Source organism: Myotis nattereri (assembly GCF_964212035.1).
Source record: "Myotis nattereri genome assembly, chromosome: 18".
NCBI lineage: Eukaryota > Metazoa > Chordata > Mammalia > Chiroptera > Vespertilionidae > Myotis > Myotis nattereri.
In genome coordinates this window covers 37,936,479-37,955,343 of record NC_138093.1, presented here as the reverse complement: position 1 = coordinate 37,955,343, position 18,865 = coordinate 37,936,479, and the positions used below count along the sequence as shown (strand labels likewise).

The following is an 18,865-nucleotide window of genomic DNA, read 5'->3' as shown; positions in this document are numbered from 1 at the left end:
CGTCATTATAGCTGCAGTTAGCATCACCCTCCCTCCACATTCCTCATCCCCCACACCTCACACCCCTCGGTTGCAGAGACAAAACAGAAACTTCTGAACACATTTATTTGATATGTCAAGTGGAGAGAGGAGTGACTTGGGGTTGCTCCCCACTTCTACCCGCCGAGGGTGTTCATAAGCTCAGACACAAGAGCAGCTGGAGCCCATGGCCCACCCTGGGGACAGGAGGCGCCCGTGTGGTATGGTATTGGCTGCGGGACCCGTGGGAGTGAAAAGCAGGAAGTAGAGAGGTAAAGCTGAGAGCAGGAAGGGCAGCAGCAGAACCGAGGCTGGGACTGCGGCAGGAAACCCTCCAGGACAAAAGATATCCCCAACAATGGTGAGGACGGGGAGCAGGGTGTGGGCAGGGAGCCAGGCCTGGAGAGAGAAGCCAGACCCGCAGAACGGGGTGACATGGTCACGAGGAGGGCAGAGTGTGCGAAGTCATGAGAGGGCTGTGTTTCAGGGCACACACGGAAAGCAAGGGGCTGCTTCTGTGGCAAGGACTGCAGACTACCTATAAGGGGGGCTCCCTACTGCCTCTCAACAAATGCAAGTGAATGTGGGTCCCACGTGGGGCCCTAGCACAAGGGGCCTGTGTGCCTTGCTTGTGGGTAATTCTCATAAACCTGTGAAGTAACCAGGGCATGAATGCACGTGTCTGTAAGCCCAGTAAGGAGGACGTACCCTTCCCTGCGAATAAGAGTAACTGTGCGTGTGGACACGCTTGTCCATGTGTGCGCGCACCGTGCCCAGGAGCACATGCAGAAGACCCCCCTGCCCGGTGTGTGTGTGTGTGTGTGTGTGTGTGTGTGTGTGTGTGTGTGAGTGTGTGTGAGCTGGCTCTCCCTCTGTCCGTCAAGGTCCTGATCCCACCCTGGCTCCCGTCCCTTCTCTCAGCGCCCCGGCTCCCCAGGCCCGCCTAGACCCTGGAAGCCCCCGAGCAGGCGGATCTGCTCGTTCTGCATCGAGTGGCGCCTCACCAACTTGCGCTTGGTCCTCGGAGAGCCTGGCGCCCCCGCCTGGGGAGGGGCGGGCAGCGAAGGCGCGCGACCTCCGGGTTGGGGGCGAATGTCGGGGATCGGGGGGTGGGGGCTGACATTGAGCGGGGGCAGGAAGCCCGGCCGCGTCTGCGAGATGTGGTCCAAGAGCAGCGTCCCCGAGCCCCTGCGCTCCAGCAGCCCCGGGCTCCGCCGGCGCCCGCTCAGCGGGGACACCGCCCCGGGCAGGCTTTCCTGGGACTGGCGCGGGGAGGGCGCCGAGCCCGCCAGGGGCAGAGTCAGCGGGGAGGCGCTGTAGCGGCGGCGCTCCAGCGACGGGCGGCCGCCCTCCGGCGAGTCGGGGAAGTCGAGCTCCACCGGCTCCATGCGGCTCAGTTTCTGCCGCAGCCCAGAAGGGGGACCGGCCTCCTGAGCTTCGGGCGCGGTGTTCCGGCGCGAGAGGGCGCCCCCGCCCGTCCCCTTCTCCACCCACGGGGGCGGGCCCTCGGGGCCCTCGGTGCTGTGACGTCGGGAGAGCCGGGGTCGGCCGCTCAGGGTCAGGCCGTTGAAGTCGGCGGTCAGGCGCTCCATCCCCAGCCTCCCCTCCGCGGGCGGGGCCGGCTGGGGAGCCACCAGCCCCCAGGGCTCGGAATTGAGCCTTTTGAGCGGCTTGGGAGGGTGGCGGGGTGGTTTGGGGAGCGGCTCGGAAGGCGAGGGGTCCTCGGGGGGCTTGGGCAGAGGGAATTCAAACACGTCCCGCTTCTCCTCTTCTTCCTGCGTGCGGGGGGAGGGCAGCCCCCGCGCCCCCCCTGCAGTCTGCAGCTGGATTTCCGACGGCGACGTGCAGACCCCCGGGCTCGGAGGGGCGGGGGCGGGGTCCTCCACCCCCGGGGACGGCGGCGAGTTGAGATACTGCCGAGTCTTCTTGGTGCCCGAGGGCGAGGTGTCGGTGGTGATGATGATGACCTCCGTGCCCTTGGCCTTGCAGGCGTCCAGCAGCGTGGCCAGGGTCTCGCGGTCCCCGCGGTCCAGGGCGTGGACCAGCGCCGAGGCGCCCGTGTGGTCTCGGACCGAGGGGTCGGCGCCGTGGGCGAGGAGCAGCGAGGCCACGGCGGCGCCCCCGCCCCCGGCGCAGGCGTGCATGAGCGCCGTGCGCCCCAGGCGGTCCGCGATGTTGGGGTCCGCGCCGTGCTCCAGGAGGTAGCGGATCATGCGCGCCTTGTTCTGGGGGTCGTCGTAGCGGGCCCGACAAGCTGCCATCAGCGCAGTCTCCCCCTGGGCATCGCCCTCGTTCACGTAAGCGCCGCCCTCCAGCAGCAAGCGGGCCAGGCGCAGTTTCCCCTGCCCCACGGCCCGCAGAAGAGCGTGGCCCTCCGTGTGCAGCATCGCTGCGGCTGGGGCGAGAGCACGGGTGGAGCCGGGGCCGGGGCCTGCCCGGGAAGGCTAGGGGTGTGGGGGTGATGGCTGGAAGAGGCCTGAGGGCTCAGTGGCGAAGCCAATCCCTGCAAGAAAGAGGTACATCTGACCGATGGATCCAGGCAGGGAAACTGAGGCACCGGCGGAAGGACCCGGCGGGGGGTGGAAGAGATCTCCACTGCACGGCACACAGCCCTTCCTCTAACCCATGCCTGGAGCCGCCGCCTCCCCCCAGAGCATGCCTGAGAAGGTGGGAAGGGTGCACCCGCATTAAAGACCAGCTCTCGTGCAATGCGTACGTGCACGCTCAGAGGTACCCCCCCCATCCGCACCCCCTGGCTCCTCAGACCTTTCCAGCACCCCCCTTTTCTCATCTGCACTTGGAATCCCCCTCTCTCAGATGCTGAATGCCACCCACCCACGCACATGCACCCATACATTCACACACACATTCCCGTTCCTAACCTCGTCGAGGTTGCCACCGCCCCATAAATTGAGTGGGGGGAGGGAAGCAGCTGGCATTGGGGACCTAAAACGGGTGGGGGAGAATGGGGGTTTCTTTTGCCCCTGCTCTGGTCCCCGTCACTCCTTGCTCTTTCCCCTCCCAGGCTTTGCGCCCAAATAGATACCTGAATGTCTGCAGAATCTCCGCCCGGCCGGAACCGAGGCCGGGACCGCCAGGCAGCCGGGGTGGTGGGGCCGGGTTCCCGGGGGCCCGCATGGCGTGGGGGGGCATCTGGATTCCCTTGGTGTCAGTATCTGCGCCCGGGCATCGGGTGCTGGTCCCTCCTCCCGGAGCGCCCCGGGCACCGCGCCGGCTGGGGAGGAGAGAGGCTGGGGGGGGGGGGGGTGCGAAAGGCGGAGCTCTGCCTTGCTATTTATAGCCTCGTCTCCGCGGGTGGGGGCGTCGGGCACCAAACCGTTCCCCCACCCATGCACACACACACCCCTAAACCTGGAGCTCCAATCCTGATTTTCCTGGCTTAGCCGACCGCCCTCCGGTCCCAACAAACCTAAAGGATTCTTAGAAGATTCCTCTGCCACCCAGACCGACACCAACTAAATTCGTTCTTGAGCTTCTGCAGACCTCCCTTCTCGCTCGCTCGGCGTGTTCCTGTGCGCTTGTGCGCCAGACCTGACCTACCTACCGCGGGGCACCGGGCGCCCTGTGCGGAGGGGTGGGGGGCGGCGGTGGGGATCCGCAGCCGGAGTCCATGCTGTGTCGAGAGCGGCAAGAGATGTGTCTGGCGTCTCACAGTTTAAATGTCAGGGCGAGCCGGAGTCAGGAGTCAGACGCCGGGGAGCATCCCCACTCCTCCCTCCCCCCCTCCCCCCCAAACGGAGCACACAGCGCTGATGAACTTGGACCGCAGCTCCCTGTACGGGCCCCTTAAATAAGTATGAGGAGGGCGGGGACCTTGGGTCATCTTTAGGGAAGGCCAGGGGCATTCCCGGATGCCTCCTTCCCATATTCTTGCGGGCGAGGGTGCGCGGAGACAAGAGCGAACCTTGTGCCACATCCTCTCTCCTGGCACCTCTTTACTCGTCTTGCTTAGGTTATTTTTTCATCTTGCGTGGAAGTCTCGGGCCAAATCGCTCCTCAAGTCTCGCTCCCCCGTGGTCGCAATTGGTTTCTCTCACTGCCTCTGCCTCTCCTTGCCACCTGCCCTGTCTCCATGGTTACCATAGCTTCCATCTGCATATTTTAGGAATGAGTTTGTGTCCAGCTGGAAGGCTTCAGAGGAAATGGGGGGTGAGGAAAAATTTCCCAAGGATTTGGAAAACTCACCTGAGATCATTCAGAGGCCGGAGGCCACCGGACACAAGGTCCTAAAAATAAGGGGGGAGAAATACTGCAGGGAAGCCACCCATTTTTACCAGCTACCACTTATTGGACACCAGCTATGGGCCAAGTACTTTACGTACGCATCTCCCGTTCTCACAACAACACTACAAAGAAGGAATTATCTTCACTTTATAAGAAACAGGGACTTAGGCCCTAACCGGTTTGGCTCAGCAGATAGAGCATCGGCCTGCGGACTGAAGGGTCCCGGGTTCGATTCCGGTCAGGGGCATATACCTTGGTTGCGGGCACATCCCCAGTGGGAGGTGTGCAGGAGGCAGCTGATCGATGTTTCTCTCTCATCGATGTTTCTAACTCTCTGTCCCTCTCCTTCCTCTCTGTAAAAAATCAATAAAATATATTTTTTTAAAAAAGAAACAGGGACTTAGTAAAGTTAAGCGAGTTCTCCAAAGCCTCACAGCTCCGCTTCTGTCTTATCCCAAAGATGGCGCACTTGCCACCACCCTGCAGCCTTCCAAGCCCAGAGGTGTTGCTCCCAGGCCATTGCTCTGACACCTCAGAGGTTCTTGACGCCTATATTTTATCACCCCTCTGAGCTCTTCCCTCAGTTTCTGGGCCGTGTGTGTGTGTGTGTGTGTGTGTGTGTGTGTACGTACGTGTGTGTACGTAAGACTCGTCTTCCTGAAGCACCCATCTTATACAAAAACTGCTGTTTGAAATTTTAACCCTGCTCTTTTGGCTTCTGTAAATGCTTGCTGGCTTAAATAATGAGGAAAAAAGATGACTCCCTGTTCCAGAGAGGCCGTAAACCTTCCCCAGATGAAGTTATCCGTGCTGGCGCCAGGCCAAGCCTTTGGTTGAGGTCTCAAAGGCCCAGCACATAGAACTGTGCAAAGGGGACCAGAAAAAACCCATATTTGGGAGACAAAGAGGGTAAAAAGGTATAAATACAGGAAATTTCCTTTGTGACTTGGCCCAGAATTCTAGAGACATTTTTTCCTCTGGGCCGTGCATCATCATCATCATCATCATCATCATCATCAAATGTAACTCTCTCTCTCTGAGCGTTGCTTGGTTCTTCTCCGGTCTTCTGTAACATTCCCACCATGTGCCCTTACCAAGGGCGAAGAGGAGCTGGAAGGCAATGGAAAGTGCAGGAAACACTGGCTCCTGCCCTGCCCCCTAACTCTAGTTCTCCGATTCCTAACCTTCCTTCCCCCCAAACCTCTCCCCATCTTCTTTCAGACATGGCAGCAACCCACGGAAAGAAACATTTTTTTTCTTTCCTTTTTATTTATTTATTTTATTTTAACCATCTTTAATTAATTTTTAATTGAATATATTGCAATGACATTGAATAATACATTTATACAAGTTTCCGGGGTGCAATTCTATAATACATCATCTGTATATTGTATCATGTGTTCACATCCCAAGTCAAGTTTCCTTCCATCACCATTTCTTCCCTTTACCCTCTCCTACCTTTCCCTATCCCCCTCCACGCCTGGTAACTACCAAACTGTGGAAAGAAACATTTTTTATACGAGCAGTATTCACTGGTGGTGCTGGGGGGAAGCAGGGTAGGGTGGAAGGGAAGGCTGGAGCCATGGAGCAGAGGCCAGGCGTGAGGCTGTCACGCAAAGACTCATCTCTAACGAGCCACCCCCATAGGGGCTCATTTCTCTGTGGGGGGCCCCGCAGAGCCGGCTGGTGAGACCTGGGCGTCAGGCCCGCTCGTGAACTCTCGCTGGGCTGGCCCGCGGCTCCTCCATCTGAGACGAGAAGGGAAATAATGGAGCCTGGCTCATTCTGCAGCCCCGTCTCCCTCCGCTAGTGGCTCCCACGCCCGGTTCCGCCTGGCTCCTCCCTCCGCCTCCTCGGCCGCCAGGGGGCGGACCTCCCCGCCGCTCCTCCTAGATTGGCGGGGAGGACTCACCAATGGGGAGCTCGCGGAGGCGGGCCCAGAGCGCCCCGGCTCGAGGAAGACGAGCGGATTCCAGGTTGGCGGCGGCCTCGGCTTCGCGCTGGGGGAGGGGCGGCAGGTAAGGCTCCCACCTGGAGGCTCGGACCTGGTTCCGTCTCACAGTTCCCGAACTACTTCGCCTGGGCCAGCTGCGAGACAGACAGACAGACAGCAAACCAGCTTTCTGATCAGCCCCCGCGGGCTCCCTCCCCTCTCTCTCCTGGGTTCCCATCGCGGTATTGATCCACACCGTAGCGTTCTTGTGCGCATAGGCAACCGACATTAAAGCAGAACGTGGGAAAGACGCTCTCGTGCTTCCGACTCTGCAATGGCATCAGCTTTCCTCGAACCTGTTAACAGTACCTCCCCAGGGGCCTGACGGACTTCTGTTATCTATCAAGACTCAGATGAAAGGTTCCCCATGTCCTACCTGTAGCTTTCTTGCACCACCTTCCCCCCCCCCCCCCCCGAATTAATTGTTTCCCAGTCTGGTGCTAGCATTTTATGTATTACAGTACTTAGTGCACCCTCTCTCTGTAATGTTTCTAGTCTTCTCAGAATATAAGGTTTTGTAGGGCAGGTTCTAATACTTCCTACACATTCCCCAATGAAGGCTGATTGAATGGAATTGACTGGGGAATCAGAATTTAAACTCCTAATGTGGTTAGGGAACAATTCATAAAAGACAAAATACAGTATATAATTAAGGGCTCTTAAAAGTAGTGGTTCATTTTATAGTTGCTCCCACAGTTCAGAGAAGGGAGAAAGCTAGGAAGACTGGGATAGTTGGGGGAGGGGGGGGGATTTTATGAATCACAAAGTCTCAAGTTCGGAAGAAAGCTTAGATATCTTGGGTTCACTCATTCATTCATTCATTCAACAAATATTTATTGAGCATAAATCAATATGCCAGACAGTGCTAGACAAGAGGGATCATAATAAATCCTCTACTCTAGACATGCATTCTTCCTCGGGTAAACCATATTTAGTAAATGGTTATCCAGCTTCTATTTAATCGTCTTTAGTAAAATGACCCTATCTCACTTTTCCAGTCATTCCATTTTTGGATATTTGTTCTTCAATTGATATGCAACAAATATTCTAAACAAATATATAGCTTGACACACTGCATCCCACACTTCCATTGTGAAAGGCGAGAGCAGTCCTAGTGGTAACATTCTTAAAAATAAAGAACACCTTACCTTTTGTTTTCTGATTACAGAAGTAATATACATTTATTCTAGAAAATTTGGAAACACATAAAGGTATAAAGAAAAATACCTATTATATCATGACCATGATGTAGTGATAACCATTATTATATTTTAATATGTATCCTTTCTATTTCTTTTCTGCGTGTATACATATATATGTGTGTGTGTATTGCATAAACAGGGTCATACAATAAATGCAATTTTTATTATGTTCCCCCTTAGTTTACATTATATTGTGAATTTTTTTTCTTTTAAATATTATTTAAAGTCATTTTTATGGCCCAGCTGGTGGGTGCAGTGGTTGAGTGTCGACCTATGAAACAGGAGGGCAGGATTCGATTTCTGGTCAGGGCATATGTCCAGGTTGCGGGCTCTATCCCCAGTGTGGGGTGTGCAGGAGGCAGCTGATCAATGATTCTCTCGCATCACTGATGTTTCTCTCTCTCTCTCTCTCTCTCTCTCTCTCTCTCTCTCTCTCTCTCTCCCTCCCTCTTTCTTCCTCTCTGAGATCAATAAAAATAATATTTTTTAAAAGTCATTTTTATGGCTACGTAATAGTCTAAAATGAATATTTTGAATTTTTTTGATCTTTTTTTGTTGGACCATTTAAGTTATTTCAGGATTTTTGTTACTATGAATAGCTCTTTGATGAACAACCTTGAACTTATATCTCTGACTACATATCTGATGATTTCTTTAGGTTAAAATTTTAATAGGATTAGTGGATTAAGGATATGAACGTTAGAAAAGGCTGTTGAACCCTGGCCTGTATGGCAAGTTGGAGGGTCCTCCCCTACACCAGAGGTGGCTGGTTCCATTCCTGGTCAGGGCACACACTCAGGTTCCAGGTTCCATCCGATCATAAGTGTTCTCTCTCTCTCTCTCTCTCTCTCCATTCCTCTCTCTCTAAAAGTATAAAAATAAAAAAGGCTGTTGATTCAAGTGGTCAAATTGTTCCCTCAAACGATTGTGTTCTAGTGAATTATGAGAGTGTCCATCTCAACAAAATTCATGACAGCCTGATTATTATTTAAATCTTTGTCAGTTTGACAGGTAAAGAGTCAGACTTTTGTCAATGGTCCATGTCTTTTTAAAAAAATATATATTTTATTGATTTTTTACAGAGAGGAATAGAGATTTAGAAACAGTGATGAGAGAGAAACATCGATCAGCTGCCTCTTGCACATCCCCTACTGGGGATGTGCCTGCAACCAAGGTACATGCAGGAATCAAACCTGGGACCCCTCAGTCCAGAGGCTGACGCTCTATCCACTGAGCCAAACTGGTTAGGGCAATTGTCCATGTCTTTTGCATGTTTATTCTTTTGGGGTGATTTTTCACTACAAATATAGGAAAGTCTAAACCTTAGAGTGCTCTAGGCCTCAGTCCCTGGATCTCTTAGAACAGCGCCTGGCACGTAGTAAGCACGCAGTAAATATTTGTTAAATGAATGAAGATTTTGTTTTTATTATTCCCCTTTTAAGGATGAAGGAAACAGTTTTTGAGATATTTCTAAAGTAGCTGAAAGTTATATAGCTAAGAAATGACAGAACTGGGATTCAAATCCATGTTCTTAACCACTACATGCATGTAACTTCCTTAAATTCCATGTAACTGTTTTTCTCTATGTTTTGTTGCAACCTGTTCTCAATAACTTGTACCATAACACACAGTTATACATAATGGGGATGAGCATAATGTATATGGGATGTTGTTGTTTTTCGGGAGGGAGAATGCAGGGGTGAACACTAGGGACAGTTGATATTAAAGAAGAGTAGTTTGGAACCAGATTTTTTTTTTTAATATATTTTATTGATTTTTTACAGAGAGGAAGGGAGAGAGAGACAGAAAGCTAGAAACATCGATGAGAGAGAAACATCGATCAGCCGCCTCCTGCACATATCCTACTGGGGATGTGCCCGCAACCCAGGTACATGCTCTTGACTGGAATCGAACCTGGGACCCCTCAGTCCGCAGACCGACGCTCTGTCCACTGAGCCAAACCGGTTTCGGCTGGAACCAGATTATAAGAGACTTTACTGTCAAGAATTGAGACACAATCACAATCTTAAGTATAAGAGACTCATAATTACTGAGCTGAGTGGGGTAGAGATGAATGGTTTAGTTTATCGCCTGAATTAGATAAAATTTTGTCTTATTTTACCCCACTTTGTTGGGAGCCACTTGATACGCATGTGGAAATGGAATTAGATTTGTCTAACCTCAAACACATGGCCTTTTCCTGACTCCTGGCTGCTTTGCAGTCAAAACAGCTTCCCCCTGCCCCAGGCTTAGCCAGTCTGGCTCAGTGGGTAAAGCGTCGGCCAGCAGACTAAAGGGTTCTGGGTTCGATTCCGGTCAAGGGCACATGCCCAGATTGTGGGCTCAATCCCTAGTAGGGGGTGTGCAGGAAGCAGCTGATCAATGATTCTCTCTCATCATTGATGTTTCCATCTCTCCCTTCCTCTCTGAACTCAATAAAAATATATTAAAAACAAGCAGCCGAAACCGGTTTGGCTCAGTGGATAGAGTGTCGGCCTGCGGACTGAAAGGTCCCAGGTTCGATTCCGGTCAGGGGCATGTGCCTTGGTTGCGGGCACATCCCCAGTGAGGGGGAGTGTGCAGAAGGCAGCTGATCAATGTTTCTAACTCTCTATCTCTCTCCTTTCCTCTCTGTGAAAACTCAATAAAATATATTTTAAAAAAAAAATAAAAAAAACCCAAACAAGCAAACAAACAAACAAACACCCAGCTCCCCTCTCCACTGTCTGTCAAGTGGAAAGAGACCGGAGCCAGCAGTGGGAGTGTTCTTTCCCTGAAAGGGCCCGAAGACATGGTGATGGGTTCTTACTCCAGGGTCCACCAGTCCTCCTCTCTTCCCTCATACGCTCTGTCAATCAGATCACCATGCAATCTGTTAACTAACAGCCAGCTTCTTCTTCACATTTTTTCGTGGTAGTTGGACTTGAAACTTTCCAAGTTTCTCAGACACATATTCTTTTTCCCTCTCCTTTCTGCTACATGTTACTAGTCTCATCTACTATTGTTAGTATATATTTTTAAATTTAAATCAACATTTTTTTCTCATTACAAAAACAGTATAGAAGAAAACCTTAAATTACAAATAACCGCACCCCCAAAACACACCTTAAATTAATGTATATCCCTTAAGAACATTTTTATTCATAAATGTGTGTGTATGTTTGCAACATAGATTACTTTATAACTATTTAAAAATATTTTTAAATAACTAATTTTTGTAAAATGCCCTTTATTTAGCCATATATATTTTTTTTTTTGTCTAGAGCAGTGGTTCTCAACCTTCTGGCCCTTTAAATACAGTTCCTCATGTTGTGACCCAACCATAAAATTATTTTCGTGGCCAGTTCATAACTGTAATGTTGCTACTGTTATGAATTGTAATGTAAAGATCTGATATGCAGGATGGTCTTAGGCGACCCCTGTGAAAGGGTCATTCTACCGCCAAAGGGGTTGTGACCCACAGGTTGAGAACCGCTGGTCTAGAGTGTTTGTTGAATATTAATTGAAGCACAAATATCCAAACATGACCGGACATATAAAGTGAGATAGGGCGTTCTCTCATTAATTAAAGATGTTAAATAGAAGATGAATAACAATGTACTCATTTATCAGAGGAAGGGTGCAAGCCTAGAGGATTCACTATGATCCCCATTGTCTAGCATTACATCTGGCACGTAGTAGATGCTCAATAAATATTTGTTACCTGAATGGATGCATGACTTCTAAGTGCTCTTCCAAACTTGAGACTTTGTTATTTATAAACCCTCCCCTCACCATCCCAGACCTCCTACTTTTCTCCCTTCTCTGGACTGTGGGAACAATGACATTATGAATCACTAATTTAAGAGATCTTAATTATGTACTGTATTATTTCTTATTGTTCTCTAACAAGGTGTTACTATGTACCCTTAATATGACATGATGCAATGGTACTTTATCTCTGGGATTCTCCTCCCCAAGCCCCGAGCCCCAGTCTAATCAGGAGAAAAACAGGAGACAAATTCTAGCAGAGGAGCATCCTATCATATACCTGACCAGTTCTCTTCAAACCGGCCAAGGTCATAAAAGCAAGGAAGGTCTGAGAAACTGGATTTAAAGTGCTACTCAAGGTTTTTTAAAATAGATTTTATTTTTTGAAACAATTTTAGATTTACAGGAAAACTGGAGAGATAGTACGGAAAGTTTCTCTATGCCCTGGAACAGTTTCCCGTATTATTAGCACCATATATTAGTATGGTACCTAAGTTACAGTTATGAAACCAAATTGATACATTGTAATAATCTAAAGTCACACTTGTGTCACACTTGCTTAGTTTTACCTGCTGCTCTTTTTCTGTTCTGGGATTCCATCCAGTATACAACATTACATTTAGTTGTCATGGTCCTATTGTGTGTGTGTGTGTGTGTATACACGTACATGTATTTATACACATGGAAATGAAATTAAAAGGATACATGTTAAAATATTAATAATGGTTCTTACTAGATGGCGGTCATCATGAAATAATAAGTATTTTTTTTCTTTATACCTTTATGTGTTTCCAAGTTTTCTAGAATAAATGTATATTCTATGATCAGAAGACACAAGGGATGGTGTTCTTTATTTTAAGAATACTACCTACCACTAGGACTGCTCTCCCCTGTTACGATGGAAGGGTGCACCTCCCTTGTTTTGGGTGACTGGCAGTGTTAGAAAGTACCAGTCAGGCCCATAGGATGCTCTTCTGCTGGAATTTGTCCGATGTTTTTCTCCTGAGTAGACTGGGGTTGTGGATTTGGGTGAGGGGGGTCACAGAGGTAAAGTGGTAAAGTGCCATTTCATCACTTCAATATTAAGGGTACAAATTCACGACCTGATTTAAGATTGTTGCTATTGACCTTGGTCACCTGGCAGAAGTAGTTAGTGTTCGTGCAGTTTCTCCATTGTAAAGTTACTACCCTACCCTTTCAAAAACTATACGTTTTGGACAAAATTCCCCATACACAGCCAACACTTAAGGAGAGGGGAGTTCTACCCTCTGTCTTTAGGGGAGTCCACACAATGGATTTGGAATTCTGAATGAGAGATGTTTTTTTCTCCCCCATGAATTGATTTATTCTATTCAGTCATTTATTTATACTAGTGTGAACTCCTGGATATTTAGTTTATGCTTTGGGGTAATAATCCAATACTGCTCTATGTTATTGTTCAAATTGTTCCGGCTTTGGCCATTGGGAGCTCTTTCACTTGACGCATATGCTCCGTTGATGTAGCCCCATCAATGTGTGGTGGTTTTTGTTTGTTTGTTGTTGTTGTCTTAGCACTTACTGGTCCTACTTCAGGCTCATGGTGTATATTTCCTGCCCCCATCCTAGAATTAGCCATTTCTTCAAGAAGCCTTGGTTCCGTTTATTAGAAAATAGTATTAGAAACCAAGATCTGGGTGCTAGGTATGTTCCTTGCTACTGGGGTATCATTTTTTTCAAGTTTCATTTTTAAAAAAATATATTTTTATTGATTTCAGAGAGGAGGGGAGAGGGAGAGCGAGATAGAAACATCAGCGATGAGAGAGAATCATTCATCGGCTGCCTCCTGCACGCCCCACAATGGGGATCCAGCCCACAACCCGGGCATGTGTCCGTGCTCAGCCACTGAACCACGCCAGGCCGAGCAAGTTTCATTTTCACTTGGCGACTTTATCCCCCATGCTAGCTGCATCTGACTGTCCCCGCAAGTCTGATGATGACAAGAGGCAGAGTTCAGTTCAGTAGCAAGAGGAGCTTTCGATTCATCAGCGTCAATCCCAGTGGGATGGGCCGCCATGGGGGAGAATGGACACCCTCTTTAGGAAAATACTACCAGACCCAGAATGACTCACAGCTTACCGAGTGGAGTACTGCACGCGGGTCCTTCCAATTCTAAGTTCTGTGCTCCCAAGTGGTGTCTTAAAAGATCAATTTGATTGTAACGGTTCTCCTCTCTGCCCCCCCACCCCCCACACCCTCCACACGCCCGCCACTGACAGAGGCTGATGACTTATCCCTGTGCCCCCACGGTGCCTGTCATACTACTTTTTTCATGGCATATTCTGAATAAATGTGTTGCTGAAATGCACTGCATTGGATTGAAGTGGGGCTTGGTTGGGTTTGGAAAGCCAGGGAGAGAAAGAATGAAAAGTCATAGGTAGCTCTGCAGATGGTGACAAACATCAGATTATCTTGGGATGCAAGGGAGTTTTATCCAAGGCTCTAATCACTTTCGCCTTTGGGCTCCAGTTACACTATATTGCAGTTATCTGTCCGGTTGAGACCACGTCTCATCCGTGTTTATATTTCCAGAAATATTCTGCCTGGCCTGTGCCTTCTCAATCAAAACCTGCTGAATTACACTGGCTTTTCAGGTTCCCAGGGAAAAAGATTGCGTGTCGTATACCTCCCTGGTTTCCTACCTCTTCTCCTGCGCTGTTTCTCTCTGTTTTTATCTTCATCAGGTGTTTCTCATCGGATCTCTGAATACCCAGGCCGCTTCCACCATGGCCAGCCGGGGCCGGGGTCGGGGCCGCGGCCAGTTGACCTTCAACATGGAGGCCGTGGGCATTGGGAAGGGGGATGCTCTGCCCCCACCCACCCTGCAGCCTTCACCACTCTTCCCCGTGAGTGTCTGCCCTCCCGGCCCAGGCCTCCCAGGTGCCCCTGGCTGCCTGTATGTGAGCCTGGAGTCTCCTGGGCCGTCATGAAACCATCCTTACCTTGCTCTTCCCTGTCCCTGTGCACCCAGCTCCCATGGATGTTCTCCAGGCCGGGAAGTGTCTGCCTGACTTCTCAGAGCCCTGGCTCCCCAACTTTCACCATGCTGTGCTGCTCCCCTTTTCTCATCTGGCCCTTTGCTCAGCAGGAGCATGGGATTGAGCTGGGGGGAGACACCCTCCTGGATTTGTGCTCCAGCATTTTCTCCCCGGACTGACCACTGCCCCTGTCTCCTTAGCCCCTGGAGTTCCGCCCTGTGCCTCTGCCCTCAGGAGAGGAAGGGGAGTATGTCCTGGCGCTGAAGCAGGAGCTGCGAGGGGCCATGAGGCAGCTCCCCTACTTCATCCGGCCAGCGGTCCCCAAGAGAGGTCAGTCAGATGCTAGTATCCCGTTCCGAGTGCCTCCCAGGGCAGTGCCTACTGGGGGCCAGCGATGCCAGGACGCTCACCATCTCAGTGGGGAGATCATAATAATCACCCCTGAATTCGAAACACCTGACAGTGTCCACGATTGGTTTTGTGTTTTGCAATGGTCTTGGGACAGCAGGCGGTGAAGTATTGCACCCATATAAAGGGAGGGATGTATTATAATTTTTAACCATCTGGATATTACAGGCACCAACCAATCAGAAGGGGGGCTGGTGTTAGGCCTAGGAGATACCCTGCTAACTAAAGGGTTACCTTTCTGGTTAGTGGATCGTGGAGAAGTCGGGGAGACCAAGAGGGACTGGAGGAGGGGGTGCACGTGGGAGGCCTGGGATAGTGGGTATTTATTAACTGCTGTGGAAATACAGTGTGCTCCCTAGAAGTGGAAGCTTGGGGAGCGGAAAGGCTCATGGAGGTTAGTCCCATGAACAAGGAGCAAAGGGAATATGGGAGCCCTGGTTCCTTGTCTCCAGTATACGTTTTTTAAAAATATATTTTATTGATTTTTTACAGAGAGGAACGGAGAGGGATAGAGAGTTAGAAACATCGATCAGCCGCCTCCTGCACATCTCCAGCTGGGGATGTGCCACAACCAAGGTACATGCCCTTGACCGGAATCGAACCTGGGACCCTTGAGTCCGCAGGCCGGCGCTCTATCCACTGAGCCAACGGTTAGGGCCCCAGTGTGCTTTTTATTGTATCACTACCTCTTGATAGACTCATGCCTTTGGGTTAAGGGAGATAACAAAAGAAATCATACTTTTAGGTGGAAAGGGACAGGTTACAGACTGTTGAAGGTCCTCATGAAGCTGACCCCTGGGCTCTGGGTGTGGGCTGAGGGAACAGACAATTCCTAAGTACTGACAGGGCTGGGCCCTGAGGAACAACCCTGGTCGAAGCCTCGGGGAGGATAAAGCTTTGACCCTTGGCCTCTGACCCCTCAGATGTGGAGCGTTACTCAGACAAATATCAGATGTCGGGGCCGATTGACAGTGCCATCGACTGGAACCCTGGTAGGTGATGGGTCCTTTCACTGACTGCCCTTCTTGCAAATGTCTCCACACTGGCCGTCACCCTATTCACCCTCTTCTGTGCCCCCGCCACCCCCTCAGTATTTACAAACTGGCCCCTTACATATACTAGTCAACACTCTCAGGTTCCACCTAAAAACCTGTTAACTAGCCCTCACCCCCCTGGAGGCATCCAAGCCACAGTTTCATTCCAAGCAACTTTGGCCCAACCCCTTCCTTCCTCACCTTCATCCTTATCTCTAGAACCAGTCATCCTTCACAGAAGTCCCCCTCACCCCAGGCAGGGTCGGACTGACTTCTACTTTCCCACTATTCCCAGATTGGCGACGTCTACCCCGGGAGCTAAGGATCCGAGTGCGGAAGCTACAGAAGGAGCGTGAGTGTGTCTGGAAAAAGAGGGAAAAGAGCTCTCCTCCTGCCCTCCTACTCCTACTCCTACTCCTACTCCTACTCCTACTCCTACTCCAAGCACCCAGTGTTGTTGCTGGACACCTTGGTGCCACATGAGGGCAGTAGAGTAACATGGTCTTTGCAGGAAGGTGGTAGAAATGCAGGAAGTTTGCTCTCTGATGGTTCACTTTTAAAAATATACATATATTTTTTTTATTGATTTCATAGAGGAAAAGAGTGATAGAAACATCAATGATGAGAGAGATTCATCACTCATCTGCCTCCTGCATGCCCCCTACTAGGGATTGAGCCCGCGTTCCGGCCATGTGCCCTAACCAAGAATTGAACTGTGACCTCCTGGTTTATGGTGGCCATTCAACCACTGAGCCAGGCTAATGGTTCAATTTTTGATCTTCTCACCAGGGACCACCATTCTACTTCCCAAGAGACCCCCCAAGACCACAGAAGATAAAGAGGAAACAATACAGAAACTAGAGGTAGGAGGAAATGTGCATGGGGCCTGAGCCCCAGGTCCATGCCCTCCTTTTCTGCCCATGTGTGCCTCACTTTTTCCCTTCTGTGCGCTGAGTCTGAGTTTGTCTTCCTATTCATCTTCACATAAGACCCTGGAGAAGGCCCTAGCCGGTGTGGCTCAGTTGGTTGGGCGTTGACCTGTGCACTGAAAAGTTGCTAGTTCTATTCCCGGTCAGAGCACATGCCCCACTTGTGGGCTCAATCCCTGGTGGGAGGCAGCTGATGAATGATGTTTCTCTCTCTAAAAATCAATACAAAATCTTAAAAAAAAAAGACTCTGGAGAAGAAGGAGGAAGAAGTAACTTCAGAGGAAGACGAGGAGAAAGAAGAAGAAGAGAAGGAAGAGGAAGAAGAGGAGGAGTACGACGAAGAAGAACATGAAGAGGTGAGGAGACCGCTTTCCGCCCGCAGTTCCTCTCTCTTGCCCTGTTGCTCTCTTGCTCTCATTAGCTCTGGGGATCTCAACTCTGCTCACCAGGGATGTTCTCTTCAGAGGGTGGCAGAGCCAAAGGAGATAGTGCCCTCCATGGCATCTGGCCGCAGGCTCCTCTACAAGCCGGCCACAGCTGGACGGGGTTTCCCGGCCTAGAGGGTGTGGTTGGGAGGGAAGGGACCGGGTACACAGGGAGGAAGGAGAACGCCAAAAGCACGCCTGACTTTTCTTTCCTTTATATTACAGGAAACGGATTACATCATGTCATATTTCGACAATGGAGAGGACTTTGGGGTTGACAGTGATGACAATATGGATGAAGCTATCTACTGAATAAGGACCCTAAACAGCACCCTGGACCTTCGTACCTTTCTGTGTAGGATACAGAGAGGCACTGTGCCTATTACTTGGTTTTGTGGACAAGGAGATCTTTCGCTCAGTGTCCAGATAACCCAGCGGTTCTCAACCTGTGGGTCACGACCCCTTTGGGGATCCAATGACCCTTTCACAGGGGTCGCCTAAGACCATCCTGCATATCAGATATTTACATGACGATTCATCACAGTAGCAACATTACAGTTATGAAGTAGCAACGAAAATAATTTGATGGTTGGGTCGCAACATGAGGAACTGTATTTAAAGGGCCAGAAGGTTGAGAACCACTGAGATAACCTGTTTGGTCTATGGAGACGGAAATGGAGAATGGCGACAGACAGCTCTCTTTCCTACCCTTCCCCTGCCTCTGCCCTTGTGTCACTTCTGAGATCTTGGCGAAAGGGCAGGGGACCCGTGTCCACTTGTATGAAAGGGAGAAAGGAGGGTCGAAAGAAGAACTGGAACTGTTAGACCTGAGGCAGCTGTACACATGCCCTCACCCACTTTTTATAGTTCTTGGTGGAGATGATTGGGGGTGGGAGCGGTTAGGAGGAGTAAGGCCAGTTTTATATTTTTAAATAAAAACTTTTTTTTTAATCTGTCTCTTTGTTCAGGGTGAGGCCTGGTGGGAGAGGGCTGGAGGAATGAAGGGGATGCCTCGCTGAGCCATTCTCTCCTTCCCTGTCAGAGTCCCGGGACACCCGGGGGTTACAGCCTTCCTGTTCTTCTCCCTTCCCGCCCACCCCAGTGGTGGGACACGTGCTCCCAGTCTAGCCTTGCCAGGAACGTTCAAGAAGCTCATCTGAGGGGCTGTGCAGAGCAGTGGAGAACAGCGCTGGCCCCGAAGATCAGCTGATGCCTGAGCCTCCGGCCACGGGACAGGACTGTGCCTGTCCTCATGTGCTCACAGGGCGCAGGCCCTGTCTTTCCCACACTTGGCCTTGAGCTTGCCCTTGTTTACAGGGAATGATTGCAGCTATTTTTGTGGGGAGAGTCCAGGAAGCCAGGTGTGGAGCGGGCAGACGGGGGAGGTGCTGAGTCTTCTTCAGCACACTCACCCGCTTCCAGGCCCCGGAGACTCCGCTGGGAATCGGTTGTGTAGGTGAAGCCCACAATATTCTGAATATTCTGTTCTCTGCTTCTAGAAGCCACGGTGTGGCTAAGCTGCAGTTGTTTTGTTTTTCCCGTGTGGAATTTAGTTAGCCCTTCTCACTTCCTTCTTTGGGAGGGAGAGGGGAGGTGGTGTTGCTTTACAGGAACTAAGGAGGGTGGGGTGGAGCGGAGTGACTTAGGGACACTCAGCTCTGAGAGATGCTTCCTCGCCTACACAGCTCTCCCTTGGGTGAGGTCACTTCCCTCGGCTCTGATTGGCTCTGAGAAGGCCCTCGATGAGCTGATTGGTTCCAGCCACTTGACATGCAGCAGTCACAGGCTAGCTGCGTGTGCGGAATAAGGACTGAATCAGGAGGCAAGCACAGATAGCAACCCGACTG

The 18,865-nt window shown here is 50.6% G+C and overlaps 2 protein-coding genes across 4 annotated transcripts; one reads left to right on the top strand and one right to left on the bottom strand.

Annotated features, from left to right (window-relative positions):
• Nucleotides 1-89: 89 nt before the first annotated feature.
• Nucleotides 90-3,234, bottom strand: ANKRD34A (ankyrin repeat domain 34A). Of its 2 annotated transcripts, XM_081112836.1 has the most exons (3): nt 3,065-3,234; nt 2,901-2,964; nt 90-2,521 (listed from the first exon to the last, which is right to left on the bottom strand). In XM_081112836.1, the coding sequence occupies exon 3, from the start codon at nt 2,403-2,405 to the stop codon at nt 936-938; it is 1,470 nt and encodes a 489-aa protein (XP_080968962.1). In that variant the 5' UTR covers nt 2,406-2,521; nt 2,901-2,964; nt 3,065-3,234; the 3' UTR covers nt 90-935. The 2 variants fall into 2 exon arrangements, with proteins under 2 accessions (XP_080968962.1, XP_080968961.1); XM_081112835.1 differs by lacking the exon at nt 2,901-2,964.
• A 2,960-nt stretch (nt 3,235-6,194) lies between these two features.
• Nucleotides 6,195-17,967, top strand: POLR3GL (RNA polymerase III subunit GL). Of its 2 annotated transcripts, XM_081112843.1 has the most exons (8): nt 6,204-6,281; nt 13,929-14,090; nt 14,423-14,552; nt 15,554-15,622; nt 15,960-16,016; nt 16,454-16,527; nt 16,839-16,949; nt 17,244-17,967. In XM_081112843.1, the coding sequence occupies exons 2-8, from the start codon at nt 13,971-13,973 to the stop codon at nt 17,328-17,330; spliced, it is 648 nt and encodes a 215-aa protein (XP_080968969.1). In that variant the 5' UTR covers nt 6,204-6,281; nt 13,929-13,970; the 3' UTR covers nt 17,331-17,967. The 2 variants fall into 2 exon arrangements, with proteins under 2 accessions (XP_080968970.1, XP_080968969.1); XM_081112844.1 differs by lacking the exon at nt 13,929-14,090 and having other exon boundaries at nt 6,195-6,281.
• Nucleotides 17,968-18,865: the final 898 nt, after the last annotated feature.